Source organism: Camelus bactrianus, chromosome 13 (assembly GCF_048773025.1).
Source record: "Camelus bactrianus isolate YW-2024 breed Bactrian camel chromosome 13, ASM4877302v1, whole genome shotgun sequence".
Taxonomy (NCBI): domain Eukaryota; kingdom Metazoa; phylum Chordata; class Mammalia; order Artiodactyla; family Camelidae; genus Camelus; species Camelus bactrianus.
In genome coordinates, this window is record NC_133551.1 from 71,201,893 (window position 1) to 71,218,775 (window position 16,883).

The window sequence follows — 16,883 nt, forward strand, 5'->3', positions numbered from 1 at the left end:
TGCTAACATCTGCAGGGCACGTGCTGTGTACCAGGCACCTGCTTAGGTGCTCTGCATACAGTGACTTCTTCACATCAAACCTCCGAGGGAAGTCCTCTTCTCATTGTACAGATAAGGGAGCACTGGTACAGTGAGGTCAGACCTGCCCAAGTCACTAACAAGCAGCCAGAAGGCGGCAGAGTGAGGATCTGATGCCATGCAGTCTGGTGCAGAGCCCGAATTCACATCCACTATCAAGCACTATTCCTCATTACTACTTGCCCAAGATTAAATCCAGCCCACAGAGAACCATAGAGGGTTTTCCAGCTCACGAAGTCTCCCTGCAGAAGTTGCGGAGGAAATGGAAAGGAAGCATATTATCAAGATTAACAACAGAAAATGAAAAGCCTTATTCAAATTACCTTGACACACCAAAAGAGCTTTGCGGCAGTCATCCATGCTGAACCCCAGCTCTTGCAGTCTAGCCAGCTGCAACTCTAGGGGAAAAAATGGTATCTATTTTTTATAAATAATCTAATGTAAACTAACCCATAGACTAACTTAAGGAGAAAAAAAAGAAATTTGGAAACTAGTGACTCAAACATTTCATTTCTGTTCACAGCGATAAAAAATGTGACAATGAAAATATGTATGTTCATGTATAACTGAAAAATTGTGCTCTACACAACATTGTAAAATGACTATAACTCAATAAAAAATGTTAAAAAAAAAAAAAAAGAAAAGCATTTCATTTCTACAGGCGAAAATAAGCTCCTAATTAGAAACCTGTTATCAAGTGTACCCTGAAATTTTTAAGTCTTTTCTCTGTATCGGCCATGTTTTTAAAAGCTTAAAAGCTTAAAACTTAGTATTATCCATATAACTTTGGAGAAAAACTCAAAGTTAAAACTAAACCTTAGCATTATCCTTATCTCTGGAAGAAACTGTAAAAGGAAAAAAAAGTGTAGGCTAGAACAGTTGGTTTGGGGTGTTTATTTTTAAACTTAAAAAAATTAGACAGTCATACTGATGACTTACTTAATGACTTACAATTACACGCTGAACAATGTAATTATGCAAAAGAAAATCTTAAAAGTTAAAAAGAAGGGGAGTTATTGGAAGACTGAGTGGGTTTTATAGTTAAATACCTACCCAAGACAGGGTCTAAGGTATGTCTCGCCCCTTCTCTGACTTCCCCTCCAGCTCGGGATGCATCGGGAAGGCAGCTGCTGGAGGAAGTGGCCTGCAGGGCCGCCGCGTCTGGCACTGCAGCGTTAGCTTGCTCTGGGATGGATTTTGCGATGGCAAGAAACAGCCGAACATCATTATAGGAGAGTCTGATATCCAGGGCTTGTAACTGAATCTAACAAAATTTAAAAGGTGGCAGTTTTTAAAGTTGCATTTGCTTTTGTGTCCAAACCTCTCACAGGTATCATTCTTCTTCAAGTTCTAGAAGGCCAACAGACGTTACACTAAATTTCTCATTTTGAAGACTGGGAAGATCTTGAAAATGAAACACTAATAGCCATGAGGTAAGATGTCTGAGTTACGAGGTCAAATGTCACAAAGCAGTACCAAATAAAAAACATTAAGCTAGGGAAAATTACTAGAGCAATTAATACTTCAGTAGAGCGATTTTCACACAAGTGTATTAGTCATCAGGAGGACGGGAGAACGGCTCTGGAGGAGACAGGATCGCCTATCAGCAACACTGTTAATCCACTACTCTTTGATCTATTTAATTTTTTAAATCTCTGACGCAAACTGACCACCCAGCAAAATTTATCTCTTTATTCATGTATAACCTTAAATGAGTCAAGTTCTCCACTAATATTTCTGAAAATCTGGTCCTCTTCAGATAATAGCAACTCAGCTACCACTACCACTGGGAAAAGCAGACACTAACACAAGACCACCCGAAAATGAGATGTCTGTCTGAATGTCTGGCTGTGGTGCCTTATTTATTACATTTTTTTTAAGCCTGAAAATTAGAATCACTTTTCTCTCTGTTTCAAATCTCCTACAGTTCAAACGGATAACTAATTAACAGCTTCGCCGCGACCAAAGAAATACAGCGCCTTAGTCTTGGGCTTTCCTGTCCTGGCTTCCCCGCCTCTCCTTCCCTCCTCTTCGCTTCTCTTTACAACTCTTTCTCCTAGGGAGACCTCCTCGGTCTCAGGTCTGCTGAGCCATTTCGGCCCCGACTTTGCTGCTTCCCAACTGGAATGCTCTCCTTCTCTACTCTTCTACATCCCGCCCCTCTGCTTAGACTCACCTTGAGTTTCACTCACAATCAACATTCCTACCTGCGTTGAGTTCTGCCTTCTGTAAAGTTTTACAGAACTCCAAGACTATACCAGACAATTAAAAAGTCTTTTCTCCTCCATAAGACTGAAAGTTCTAGGGCAGAGACAATGTCATATTTATTTTATATTTGCTGAAGTAACTAAAATGTTGTTGAGGCTGGCAGAGTAAATAAGTAGTTCAGGAAAGTGCTGAGAGAGTATCAATGTGTTATACAGATTTGTCAACATTACCTCTAGGATAGGTGGAAAATCTTCACTATTGAATGCATCCATCAATCCTGAACTATTCTGGTAAGAAGAATTTCCCACCAGCTCCACTTGAATTTGTACTGGATCAACAATTGAAAGAGCTGTATCTTGTTCATTCCCTAGTCGGCATGAAAACACCTAGAGGATGAAATGCAACACGGCACGGATTAAGGTGTGACTTAGGAGGAGTCTGACCAATAGGAGAAAAAGAGACCACCTCAGAAGCAATCAGCCCTGTAATATCAAAAGAGCCATCACAATTGCTAACATCAACACTGCGAAGAGTGAGGCTGGTGCGCTCACCCGCTGCCCAGAGCGCGGTGGTTCATCTGTGGGAGAGGCAGTTCTGCAACACATAACAAGAGGCTTAAAAAGCTCGTGTCTTTTGATCCACTAATCCTACTTCTTGCTGGAAACTAGCCTAAGGAAATAATGCAAAATACAGAAAAATTCACTGAACCATTTTACTTAACAGTTACTTTAAAAAATTAAGAACAACCAAAGTTTTACCACATTTACTCAATGGAATATTTTGCAACCATTTAAAAGTAAAAGTTTAATGGACCATATGGAATGTAGGAAGATAGTTACAACATAGGTTATACGAAAGAGCAGCACAACCAAAATAATATTACACTGTAACCTTAAAGAAAGAAACACATCAAAATGCCAAGAGAGATGACAGAAGGTGTGACAGGTGATTTTTTCCCTCCCCTAATTTTATGTAAGATAGTTGTTACTTTCATAATTGAAAATAAATACATTAATCATTGAAGCTAGGTGAAAAGTACACAGGGGTTTATTATACCACTGTTTACTTTGTATATGTTTGAAATGTTCTGTAATAAAAAGTTTACAAGTAAATATGTTTATGGGGAGAGAGAAGGGAGGGAAGACCGCCAGGCTAGGACCAGATTATGTTGCATGCATAGGAAGGGTACAGGACAAGGAAGAGAGCATTTGCTTTGCTCCTTTCCCACCCCACCTCCTTTTTTTTTTTTTTGGTTATTTTCTAGTGCTATTGAAAAACACATGACACCAAGGTCCTCTGCTATATTCAAAATAAACTCATGTTGTTTCTCTATACATTCTCCCCAACGATGTATGAGAGTTGTCTTAAAATTCAGATCCAATTGTGCTGCCTAAGGAGTAAGACTAAAAGGAGTTTCTAGGAATCTCAAATATTTTGCTGTTTAGTTTTTCTAAGACTCTGGAGCAGGAAAGTTTCATTTTCCTTTTTCCTTCAGGGGCTTCTGCCACACAAAACCCAACCGTACCTGACAGTTCATTAATCAATCACCAAACTTTTCCATTCAAACCTGGCAGTGTGGTGGCATGGAAAGTGGCTGAATGGCAGTTTCATGACCAACTCACATCACGCCAGCGTGCAAATCCTTCCTCTCACACTAAGGTTTCTTTACATGAGAGAAACAAGTGGTAGCAAAGTAAAATCTCTACAGGTTTTATTCAGCTACTTCTGACCAGAGAAAAAAAAAGTACCGTATGCTGCTGACAGTGAAAATAAGTTTTACTCGTTCAACCTCTGAAATACCACTGGAAAGAAAAGGCATGAAAAAGCTTAATCATAAATGAGAAGGAAGTGATGAGTGACCCTGACCAAATATTCTCATATTATAACAAGAGCAATGTTGGCTGAGACCAGTGAATGAAGAACATTTAACAGAGACATTCATCTGCCTCGTTTCTCCGTCTCCGCATATTCTGGCTTCAAAAGAGGCAGAGAAGTTTTTTCTTAATATTGTATAATGTGATTTTCCAAACACAAAAGCCATCCCAGTGCAAATTACTTCCTTCATGAGATTACGTCAGAGCCCCAAGCATCGCTACCAGAGAGTCACTCCTTTAGGTTAGGCCTGACTCTCTAAGAGCTGCCCTTACGTAGATCAGATATTCCCAGAAGGGTAACATGGAAAATCCTTAACACTTTTTATACACGGTTTCCATGATCACAAAGCCCAAGGTCTTCACAGGGACAAGCACTCCATGTGGGGAAGGGATGCAGAAGAAATGAGGACCCCTTCCTCACCTTCACAAATTCTCAGAGGCCTAGACCTGCTGGAGAACACGACAAAGAGCCTGACAGGTAACGGGCACCAAAAGAGTTTCCTTGAACATTTTGAGGACAGGAGGGTCTAAAAGAGGTAGGTCCCTCTGCACATTCACAGCCTGACACTGGGGGACTGAATTCACACACCAGAATAACCTGGTAGATCTGAGGAGAAAATGAAGAGAAGAGGGCAAGGGTCCTCCAATCCCATCAGTTATTTCCCTGAATGAAAGTTCAGGAGGTACGATTCTCTTCCAGCTGCTATTCTCTCGAGCCAAACATTCAGTGTTCCAATCAACACACAGACTGCTTACCTCAATGCCAAACAAACTTCCTGAAAAGGGGCGATCGACAAACCGGGGCTTATAGGTGAGCACCGTGGTGCCTTTGAGAATGATGGCATTGGTATCGAAGCAGGACACATCTTCAACGACCACAAACTCCGTGCCTGGAAAGGACAGTATTGTTAACTAAGTCACAGCTGGGATCTCTGCTGACATTCTGCTTCCCTGCCATCCTGAACAAGTTCTCTGTATCTGGCCAGGCACAGCTGAGCCGACAGAGCACTGCACAGGCAGCAGAGACTGGGATGCAGTTTCTCTCTTTAGAGTGTATTTTAAGCTAGGTCTCCTGGGAGGCATAATAGATATTCAGAACCTCGGGAAATCATCCTTTCTCCAAGCACTGACCTGTTTCTAAAACCCCAGGAAGAAAATTCAGATACTAATGTTGGTCAGGCAGCATTAAGCACTAGGTCATCCATTAACAGTTCAAGTTGTTTACAAAGAGCACGGACCAGTTTAATGTAGATTTTTTTTTGAAATTAGTAGATGCAGACAGTTTCCTACTCAACTGTACATGGCAAATTTACTCTTTGTTTTCATCAAAAACATGGATAAACTGAACTTCTGGAACTAAATCCATTTAAAACGCACTGTGCTATCCAGCTGCTGTCAAACCACTGAGTGGCACACAGGGGATATCACCAACATAACGATAAATACACAAGCACCTGCAGATGTACTATAGGAAGGAGTCTAGCAGCTAACAAAAACCACAGTAAATCTGTTTGTAAAGGAAAATATTCTTTTTGTTAAGAAAGTAACAATCCCCTCACTCATTTATCTTCTAAACTGAGATTCTCACACACCACATTTGCCTAAACTCAGTAAGGCACATCTGTTGGGGCGCTAGAGATCAAAGAGAAAATTGAAGCCAGATTTAACACTGGGAAAAAAGACCACTGCCCAGGCAGTACCCAGCTGGGCATATGCATCAGGCGGGCAGAGGAAAGGGACTAGATCCTGGAGCCCTCAGTGTGGGCTAGGCAATTCATACCTGAAAACAGAGGTCAAGAACTTCCGACACTCGGTCTGCACAAGATGCAAATGCGTAACTGCTCGTGTTGAAATACAGAGGCAACAGAAAAGTCATCCTGCGAGACACATACTGAGCCTAACATCCAAACTAAGATTCAGGGACTCACAACTACATATACTTACCTGTTACATTGACCTTGACCTCCAGGTGCCTTTCAGTGGACACAGGAAGGGAAGACCGCTTGGTAACTACTCCACTTTTCACAGTTTTGGGAATTACAGCAGATTCACTGCCAGAGTTACGGTGGCGAGAAGGAGTAACTTTAGTTTGCTTCTTAATATCACTGGGAGTGTGGAGAAAATCATGGACTAACAGCAGCCAGTCAAATATGAGAAACACTCGGAGATTATTGAGAACTACTGTGAAACAGGAGGAATCCTTGGTAGACCTACAAGAAAGCAGATCCTAAAAATAAAACAGGAAAGGAGAAATCTGATATTTCATTAACTTGCAAACGTATTACTGTGTTTGGGCAGGTGGTATTCCAGCATTTTCTACATGGACAGCTTTGAGTATCAGTGAAGACTGAACACTGGTTTAATAAAACATTCAGTATATGTTTTCAAAAGTCAATGAGACTTTTAAACAAGAAGGAAGACGCTATGAGAAAGCAGTAGAGTGTATGGTGTCCAGCAGTTCTCAACCAGGGGTGATTCTGTCTCCGAGGAGACAGTTAGCAACGTAGGAGAGACATTTTTAATTGTCACAACCGAAGAGGTTACTGTAGGCATCTCGCGGGCAGAAACCAGGGACGCAGCTAAACATCCCACAGTGTACAGGACGGCCCCGACAGCACGGAGTCATCTGACCCGAAATGTCAGCAGTGCTGAGGCTGAGAAATCCCGGTGTAGTACAAAGAGCACAGGCTTGAAGCCTGCCACTTAGAAGTTGTGTTATCTTGGATAAGTTGCCTACCTTCCCTGAGCCTGTTTCCTCACTTTTAAAATGAGAAATTTGGGGGTCAGGGGCAGGAATCACTCAGACACCAGGACTGGCCATAAAATGAGGAACATTAACACCATAAGAGGTAAAGCACCAGGCACATAACAGGTTTGATAAACGTCAGTTCCCTCCCCTACAGGCTGTTTCTACTAGAAGATCAATGAGGCACTCTTTCTCTGATGTCTAGGATCACTTTATAAAACATCAAATTTACATACTCGTACTAGATGGCTTCTCTAGCTGGAACTGACCTGAGAGCCCAGATCTTTTAGCCTAAGAAGGAGGACAAATAAGATGACATTTACTGAGGGTATCACCCCAAGCACCCTAGAAGTTGAGTGGGGGAAGGAACATTAGTTTTATTGCTCTCTCAGGCCGGGCCTCAAACCATATGTTCGGGGCTTATCCAGGCCTTGTTAGTGTATGAGCTGGCGGAGATGGGTAAGACAGAAGAAAGATGGGAAAGGGACACTCCTACAGGGATTTCTGGGTTGAACTTTGTTCTATGAGCCCAAGATCAACTCTGGACTCTAACTACATGTACCAGGTTCCCCACCCGAAAAGGGGCTTCTATTCAGAAAAAGCTGATTCAGAGATATTTTTAAGGCTGGCTTCTCTAGTCTCTTGTTTCTCCTAAACCTGGCTCATTGCCTCCAGAAAAAGGGCACAACGGCGCATGTCTCCTTCACACAGACACAGCATTTTTCACAGAAACACTTCACCCTTTTGTAATAGAGAAAAAATGTTGCCCTCAGTAAAATTTTTCCACCCCATTTTGAACACAGATCATCAGAGCTATGAACTAACTGGAAAGTTAGAGTGTGTCTGATTCCTTTTCTGGAAAATATTTCAAGCCTTTAAACACTGTGAAGTGATTTATATTTGACACACAAAATCCCAACAGAAGAGCAATTCTTCTTGAGACACAGAAAGTTTTCAAAAGTTCCAATCAAGAGAACATTTTAACCCTCTCACTAACAATGGCATTTCTGTTAGCAAGAGCTAAGGTGTAGGATTTTATTATTAGACTCCAAGAAATTACACACCTTTAGCATGTAAATATAATAATATTTTAAGGCTTACTGTGTATTAAAAAAATATGACAGGTGGGAGAACTAGCTAATGTTTAGGAAGCCAGATCAATAGCACGGCAAATCCCCCCAGAAACTGTTTCTGCGGATGGACCAAATACATGCAAGCCTCCCGTTCAAATAAACATCATCTTCAAACAAAGGAACTGCAAATCACAGCCAGCCTATCATCTGACTGCAGTCAGCCCAATCACTAATGTGGTGGGCCTGACAACTGTCAGAAAAGACAGGGGCTTTGAAATCAGAGGCAAGGCTGAGCTGTGACTACTGCACTTACTGGCTGTGTGAGAAGAGGTACTTAACCGCCTCCCAGCTTCCATTTCTGTATCTGTAAAACCGGGAAGAAGCCACCCACTGTACAGACTTGGGAGAATTACGTTAAAGGCTGGTAAACTGCCTAGCCCCTGGTACAGCTCAACAAGAGGCAGCTGGCACTCCTATTACTGAACTTTTTAAAAGTTCATGCACAAGTTTAAACTACTTTCCTAAAGGCATATAGAGACTGCAACCTCTCCCTAAAAGAAAAATCTCAAACCTAAGGAATTCACTGAACAGCACACTGAAATGTCAGGCATATTTAAACATATAAGTACAAGAATAATCTTGATAATTTTTTTTTACCTTTTTTGCTTAACCAAGTTTTTCCCAGCCTTTTTACTTACTGGTTTATATCTACAACATATCTGATGACACTAAGCACTAAAAGAAAGAAACTGATGTCAGTTCCAAATGTCTCCTTTTGAATTTCTTTCAATCAGACCTAATTTTTCAGTTTTCAGGTCTATGCCCACTTAAGTCATAAAATTTTATTACAGTAGTGCATCATAAAATAACACAAGCTACATGGGGAATAATAATAACAACTCCCATCTGTGCCAACAGTATGCCAGAATCATCTTATATCATTATTACCTCCACCCCATGTGGTGGACATCGTTATTCCTCCCTATTTTGTAGAAGATAAAAATGTGGCTCAAAGAGATTAATTAAGCAACTTGCCCTAGGATGCATGACTAGAAAGTGGTAGATTAAGGTTTTGAGTACAAGTCTATATGATTCCAAAACATACACTAAAGCGTATGTCACATACAACACTGCCTCCCATACTACTAGGAAGAAAAACATAATATAGTTCAAACAGGCTAAAGCTTTTTTTACATGAAGTCACTCATTACAACCTGCATAGATAAATCGATAATGCAAGTCAAAACCACCTTCTCTTCTACCATTTCTGCAGACCAAAAGACTTTTTTTTCCCCTTAAACAAGCATAATTTCTTCCTTCCCCAAGTCATTTTACATACTAAAACATTCTCCAGCTGATAGGGAAGTTGATGTTAAGAACCTTGTTTAAGTCTAAGCTACTTTTTTTTTTTAAGGCAACAGAGACATCTTCTGGCCAATAAATGAAACTGCATGGTTCAGGAATACCACGTTAACATACAGTACACAGCACTGATAAGCCATTATCTATTTACCTTTTCAATGATTCGTTGGTCCTTTGACCAAGGTCCTTTGATCAGTCTAAAGCCGATATGGCCTTGGCCCACTGGCCACAAAAGGAAACATATTGATAAAGAAAGGCAAAGTCAGGGTCTGGAGCTACTACCTGAAATGCAGTTCAATCTGAATGGATCCTTGGGCAGTGCTGCTGTTCTTAGAAGGCTGAAAGATACAGGTGAATACGTTTGTCATTCCAGGGCTGGTCTTCTGTCCAGCAGAACGGGTGTCAAAAGCCATCATGGAATGGGAAACCAAGTTAACGGACTTGGTTTGGTTGGAAAAGCTCTCATAGAGCAGTTTACATTTCTTGAAGTCAAATCTAAGGGAGAAAGCAGACAGGATGTTAAACTCTTCCACTTTACAAAATTACATATGTTTAAGATAAAAGAACAAAGTCATAAACATGCCTTAGTTCTATAAAGGAGAGTAACATTCCTCCTAAGAGCTTTCACTGACTTTGACTCACTGATTTTAAGTCTCCTCGAAATGGGTTTAGTGTCATTGTGTCTTGCATCTTACTTGCCACTTCCAAGGAGATGACCTTGTTCATAGGCACTTCGTGAGGAATAACAATATCACATATTTATTATTTCCTTGGTTCATTAACATTCTCATTTCTTACCTAACTCTAAAAAGGCTATATATTTTTAATGATCCCCAAGGGATACTGAGAGTCCCTTTAGTCCTTCATCTGTCAACTCTCAGCCTTCCTGGAGGTCTCTCCCTCCAGAATCTGCCAAATTTTTAATGTAAGATGACTAGCACTTACTGGGAACCACTACAATAAATAATACTTTTCATGTAGACAAATAATGCAGTTGATCTACCAACAGGAAATGTATTTGGGATTGCCTGTTGTTTTTAAATAACAGAGAAAGCTGCAATGGGTAATTCTTAATTACTCAGTACAATCATGATAATCCATACAGAATTACTTCATCCTGGAAAACACTAAGGGCATAACCAGTCATTAGGGAGAAATGCTCGCTCACAAGATAATCAGTCCAGGATCCAAGCCTGACTATACCATGTTCTCACCAGCTAAATTAGACAGAAACCTAGATGAATTTTCAAGGGAAAGACAAAACAGAAGACAGAGTGCTTCAGTGGAAAAACTACTAGACTTGAAGTCCTGTTTTCAAATACCGAATCACTTTTCCAGCCATATGATTTTACACACTAGTTAAAAATTCTGTCTATCAAGCAGGAGTAATATCTGCCCAACTTTGCATGGCTGTCAAGAGATGAAAATGAAAAAGGTTATCAAGTGTGAAAATACAATGCACTCTTGAGAGTTTTATACCAGTAATCACAAATTCCTGGCCTATGTTAACCAAGAAAATGACATAAGTGAACTGCTGGGTAAGCACATGCCTTATCTAAAGGTTGCCAGGTTGCTACTCAATTTCCAGATGCTTCCAACTGAGAACATGGGCCCAATATTGCCAAAGCTTCTGATTTTTCAAAAGAAGCTGAAATCCAAAATTTTTATGTGAAATTCCCCAATTTTCAAGTGCTGGCCAGTGAGGCAGTCATCACTGCTGGTCACTAGATAGTTCTGGGTCTTGCCCTATGGAGACACACAGCAAGCCTGCTTCCTGTTTCCTCTGTGCTTATGTGGGATGGTGTTCTAGCCCCACGGGGTTTCCCAGAGAATTTAATTGCCATTCAAGACCACTCCAGAGCTCTTATTTTTCTCGCTGGCACAAAGAGATGCTCTGTCAGCCAGGGTAACTGTAGTGAGCGGAGCAACCCAAGACCCATAGCAGACACAAAACATGAGACCAAAACCGTCGCTGTTCTATGTCACCAGTATTTTGGAGTGTCTGTTACTACAGAATAAACTCAGCTAACCGGACTGACAGAGGATGGATTTAAACCTTTAAAAAGCACTGTGCAGACCAACCAAAAAGCATTCTGCAGGCAGACCACATTTAGCTGTGAACCACCACTCTGCACCCTCTGCTGCATGCTAGAGCAAAATGTGTGTACTGTTTGTATTACGTTACTAACAGGAAAACAATATAATTAAAGCCATACCTGGCTAGGGACCCAGCACCTTCTTTCCCTTTTGGATCTTTCAGCTCCAGACTTACATTCACCATATCAATGAGGAAACACATGCACGTGTATACTTCTCCACTCAGAACAGTCTGGAAAGGAAAATGCCGATCAACCCAGAGCTGACGTCAATCTAAAACTGGAGTTAATGTCATGAAACCTAATTTGCTTGTTGTCCCATCTTCTTTCCCCAGATGACTCTGAGGAACAGATACACAGGGTGACCATCCGCTGAGGCTACGAGTGTTACAGGAGAACCCAACACCTCACTCACGTGAATCCTTGGGTCTTGTAAGTCATACGGCCGCATGAACTCCTCTATGGGCTCTCCGAGGTTGTTCTCTAACAAACCCCGGATCAGCTTGTATTTGTACAGATCCAGGGAGCAGTGGACTGAGGAGAGGTTGCCATGGATAGATATGTCTGGCACAGTATGACTTATTTCTCTACAAAGAAAGAAAAAAAGTCACTTCCACAAACAAATTACTAACTTAACATTAACACAGCTCACATCCAAATATAAGTGTTAAAATGTACCCACCTACATTATCGATCAATTTATTCCCAATTTCCAATTACAAAAATTTCACATACATGCAAATAAAGCAAGTTAGTACAACTGAGTATCATGTTTCAGCTATAAAAGGCCGCTTTTTTCCAAAAATATACATTTAGAAACTCCCCAAATCTGAGTTAACTAAGTAATCTATTAATAAGGAAAAAAAATTTCATGAGACTCAGAAATAGCTTAAAACATTATAGTCGGGAAAGCAATAAAGAAAGGATGAGAGGGGATGGTATAGCTCAGTGGTAGAACACACGCTTAGCATGCACGAGGTCCTGGGTTCAATCCCCAGTCCCTCCATTAAAAAAATAAATAAATAAAATAAGTAAATAAAACTGGGGTGGGGGCTATAGCTCAGTGGTAGAGCTCATGCTTAGCATGCACAAGGTCCTGGGTTCAATCCCCAGTCCCTCCATAAAAACAACAAGCAAACAAAAAACCTAACTTCCTCTCTCACCCAGAAATAAAATAAATGAATAAAATATACATTTTTTAAAAAAAAGAATGACAAAACACAAGGGAAACAGACTCAAAGATACAGAGACAAACAGGTAGTTGCCAGAGGAGGGGGTGGGTGGGATGAAATAGGTGAAGGGGATTAAGAGGCACAAACCTCCAGTTATACGATAAATAAGCCACAAGGATGTACTCCACAGCACAAGGAATATGGTTGATAATATTGTTAACTTTGGATGGAAACAGACTGTTACTAGATTTATCATGGTGATCATATCATAACGTACGCAAGTGTCAGATCACTATGTCGTACACCCGAGAGTAACATAAGATTGTACCACAACTGTATTTCAATAAAAAAGAAAAGAAAAGATGACAAGCTCTTTATTTACTTAATGATAACTAAAGGAAGAAACCAGTGTTCACAATGAGTCCAGATGGACATTAGAATAAACCCTGAATCAGTCACTCGTTTCAGCTGAGATGGGCGGGAGTAAGTTGAAAATGCCCAGGTCAAGGGAATATATCTCATCCCAACACTGAAGAGCTTTTTCTCTCCCCTCCCAGGGGTAAAGTGGGCATCATGGATCCTGCAGACACTATGCTCTGAGTATATAAAGTAGAGGGTTAGGATCTGAAGTGGAAGAGGAATATAAAAAACTACTTTGTCTATGAAGATACAATAAGGTGAAAAAAGACCAGCTATGCAACTGACAAAGAAAAGCTGGGAAGGATTACCAAGAACCTCTTTGGTCCCTGTGTCTGCAGCTTAAGAAGCTGACAGGACACCTTGTGTTCAGTTATCACCTTCTATCTGGACTAACAGTATAATTGTCTGCACATAAACACTGATGGAAGTGGGCAAAGTTTAGATAAGCAGAGTAGCAAAGCACATTTTTTGGGAAAGCATTACTTGAAAAGAAAACAAAGTGTTCGATTTCTAAATAATGAAGCTCCTCTTAAGACTTCTAAGCCAGCAAAATCAAATACAGCCCATGCCAACCATAACTGAACGCCTGCCAGGGAGCACTTGAATAACAAGTCAGAATGAAACGCAAAAATCCCAGTGAGAGCGGCTAAACTGTACCATTAATCCAGAGAGAAACAAAAAAGTGACACTAAATGACTTGCCCATGCCCAAGAGCTGCAAAGGGAGTGGTGACCAAAGAGGGATTAAAATCACACTCTGGACAAGCTGTGACAGTGCTTTTTGAAGTGCTACAAATGAAAATCTCTTTTATTACTTTCCAGCCACGCCCCATCTTTCCCTGGAGTTGAGATGCAAATGCTGCTTTCTCCAAAATTAATGCCCCAAACTGAAAGGCATCACTCACTGTAACCAGCAGTTCCCAGTCCATGCACAGGGGTCAGGTAAGCGTCAGCACCGTGTTAATATACACTTGAGGCTCGGCCCTGGGAGCCAGGTTCTGGCAGCCTCAGGCAGGGTCTGGGAATGTTTGTTTTCAGTAAGTTTCCCAGGCAGATGGGGAACTAATGACAACAGAAGCCATGCTCTAAACTACAGAAATTAAGAATCCTGTGTTTTGAGGCCAATTAAAAGATAAATCACAGTCAGTTCATGAGTCTTTATGGAGTACTTTCAGATGGCTTAATGGAGTGAAATGGGCAAAACTGCATCTAGTTACTCTAAACGGAGCTCCAGGGTCAACAGCAACAGTAGGTCCAGAATCTGTGTACTTGGAACATACAATTCAAATGTCACTTCCTCCAAAATACTTCCCCTGCCGTCACTATGTCCCTACCTCCACCACAATCTGTGTTAAATTCATGTCTCTTCCTCTTTGCTTCCAAGGCACCTGTTGCCATCCTACAACATAATTTGTAACACTGAATCAAACGCTAAATCACAATCATCTACTCTCTTTCCTCAATCCGCCAACAAAACACAAGCTCCATGAGGGCAGAAGTTTCTTCTTCCATCATAGGAGTCCTCATGAATAGCAAACAGTAGGGACTTAAAAAATATTTGTTACATAGATGAAAAAATACTATGAATACTATGAATACCTATGCCCTTCCAGACTTAACAGCATTGATTTCCAAGCTGATTATGATTCTACTTGTAATAGACAGTTATTTGGATATAAAACACTCACTTGTCCAAATTCCTTTCCACCTGCAATTTCAGCCTACAAGGCTCCGTCAAGAGACTTCCTCCTGTCTGTCGCACAAAATAAGAGGGGAAGATCAGGTCTCCACTGTTGTCCTCCGAGGCCTTTGAATACTCCCGTGGATGTCTCTCCGCAGCAAAGATGTCCATGTCTTGTAGATCCACGACAATGCAGTCCAGCAGGCAGACATGGTCTTCTGCAAGGACCCAAGGAAAGAGAGACAATGAAGAAACTGGGCTGGACCTGAAAGGGCTGGACCAGAACAAAACTAAAAAGCCAAAAGAAAATTCATCGTGTCTTTGGAAAATGTTTACAGAGCTACCTGCTTCAGAGAACTGAGTGACTGGAAGTCCCCACTTTGGCACCAAGACCTCCCTCCACAGTGCTCCACGTGCCAGACACCTCCTGCTCAGCCCCTGCACACAAGTGCATACTGTGCCTCATCCCCTCAGTGTCTTACCGTTGTCCCGAGACACTGACTGAGGCTAAAGCGTTTATGGCTAAAAGGCTTTGATGTGCATCTCTGCCAAGGATACCCCACAAGGGTCTCGTGTAGAGATAATGTTACCCAAAGGTTTACAAAATTTTCCAGAAGCAAAATTCTTTTTCCAAACAAACATCACGTACAACCATTTCCACTACCACTGATCTAATTTAAACTACCTCCATTCTTGCCGAGACCACCACAAACTCCCCTCCAATACACCTGTACCATGCCGGTCTGCCCTCACAAAACCATTCTGCCCACAAAATACCTCAGTAATCCTTAAAAAAAAATGAGACCAAAACATTCTCTTCCTTTACACACTTCGACGGCTATGTTTAACCCAAAGCTCCTCCTGGGGAAACCCCCCTAAATCCCTCTAAGGCCCTGCGTAAGCCCACTGCCTGTACCTCCAGCTCATCTCACGACACCGTCCACCGGCCCACGGAGCCTCAGGCTCACTGGCCTTTGTTTCCCTGGAACGCCAAGCTCTTCGCTGTGTGGCAGTCTTACATATGGCGTCACCCTCCTCTCTCGATCTCAAATGGGACTGGGTCCTCTCTATTCTTTCTTTCTATGCCATTCTGTCTTTCCCATAACATTTAACTTAATCTGTCAACATTGAGATGCTTATTTAATAGCTTTCTCATGTCATTCACGCGGTAGCAGGAACTATGTCTAATAGCATGTTAACCCACAGGAGAACAAAATGTTGTAACACCTGGATTAGACAGGCACTAAATAAGTTAGCTCTTGCCTTTTTACTATATTGATAAACTTGTGAAGCAGACAAAAGTGGAGCTGATCCAGTAGAAGGGGATGAGGGATGGGAATGAAGGGCTTCAGAGATTCCCCAGGGTTTTCCGGGAATCCTAGGGATACACAGAAGCAGTTTGAGAACCACTACTTTAATCCAATCTTAATCACATAAGAAGAATTCCAGAAACAAACAGCAAATCAGGAGGAGAAACAATGCCAGGAAAGAGACCGTTCTATAAAACATCCCAAATCACTTTGTATTGGCTTTCACGTATTTATAAAGTTGACCTTATTCCCAACCATCATTGCTATCCTAACAACAGCAGCAGCAGCAGCAGAAGATAACAGGTACTGAGTGACCCTATGGGCGCGCCCACCCCACCCCGCCTGTGCCAGAGACATTCGTTACGTATACAGGGCGGTAGGCAAGGACATCACGTAAGTTAAGACTTCGGGTTCTGGAGTCAGGCTGCCTAAACTGATGGTCCAACTCTCCCACTTACTGTCTACATCTACACTACTACGGGCGAGCTACTTCATCTCTCTAAGCCTCTGTCCCTTCATCTATAAAATGGGGACAAAAATAAAACTCTATGGGTATTACTAGGATAAAATGCAAACATTTACAAAAGAATGTGCCACAATGTCTGCCACACAGTTAAGTGTTCAGCAATCAGTCTTTTGATGAGGATTACAATAATTTCTTTTCATCATCAATGTAACCATAAACCACTTTCCTGTCACCTCCAGGACTGGAGGTACCACAGCGAGTTAACCACTCCTTGCATCTCTCTAACAAAAGACATCCAGCAGCCTCCCTCGGCTCCTGTCCCACATCAACCACACTGGGCTGATTCTCATCTGCTGCCTTTTGTGTCTAAAACCATATTCTGCTTCCCCAGCTACTTG

General features: G+C 41.5%; 1 protein-coding gene across 13 annotated transcripts in view; it reads right to left on the minus strand.

Moving 5' to 3' along the window:
* Window positions 1-16,883, minus strand: part of VPS13D (vacuolar protein sorting 13 homolog D) — a 225,281-nt gene that overhangs the window by 154,054 nt on the left and 54,344 nt on the right. For all 13 annotated transcript variants that reach the window (XR_012511449.1, XR_012511450.1, XR_012511451.1 and 10 more), the window contains 9 exons: window positions 14,717-14,927; window positions 11,853-12,024; window positions 11,558-11,670; window positions 9,624-9,836; window positions 6,105-6,370; window positions 4,917-5,050; window positions 2,517-2,672; window positions 1,132-1,342; window positions 402-476 (listed from right to left, as the gene is read on the minus strand). Coding sequence is in view for 10 of the 13 variants with exons in the window: in XM_074377398.1 (XP_074233499.1) it covers window positions 402-476; window positions 1,132-1,342; window positions 2,517-2,672; window positions 4,917-5,050; window positions 6,105-6,370; window positions 9,624-9,836; window positions 11,558-11,670; window positions 11,853-12,024; window positions 14,717-14,927 (1,551 nt within the window). In the remaining 3 variants the exon portion in view is untranslated. The remainder of the gene's footprint in view (window positions 1-401; window positions 477-1,131; window positions 1,343-2,516; window positions 2,673-4,916; window positions 5,051-6,104; window positions 6,371-9,623; window positions 9,837-11,557; window positions 11,671-11,852; window positions 12,025-14,716; window positions 14,928-16,883) is intronic.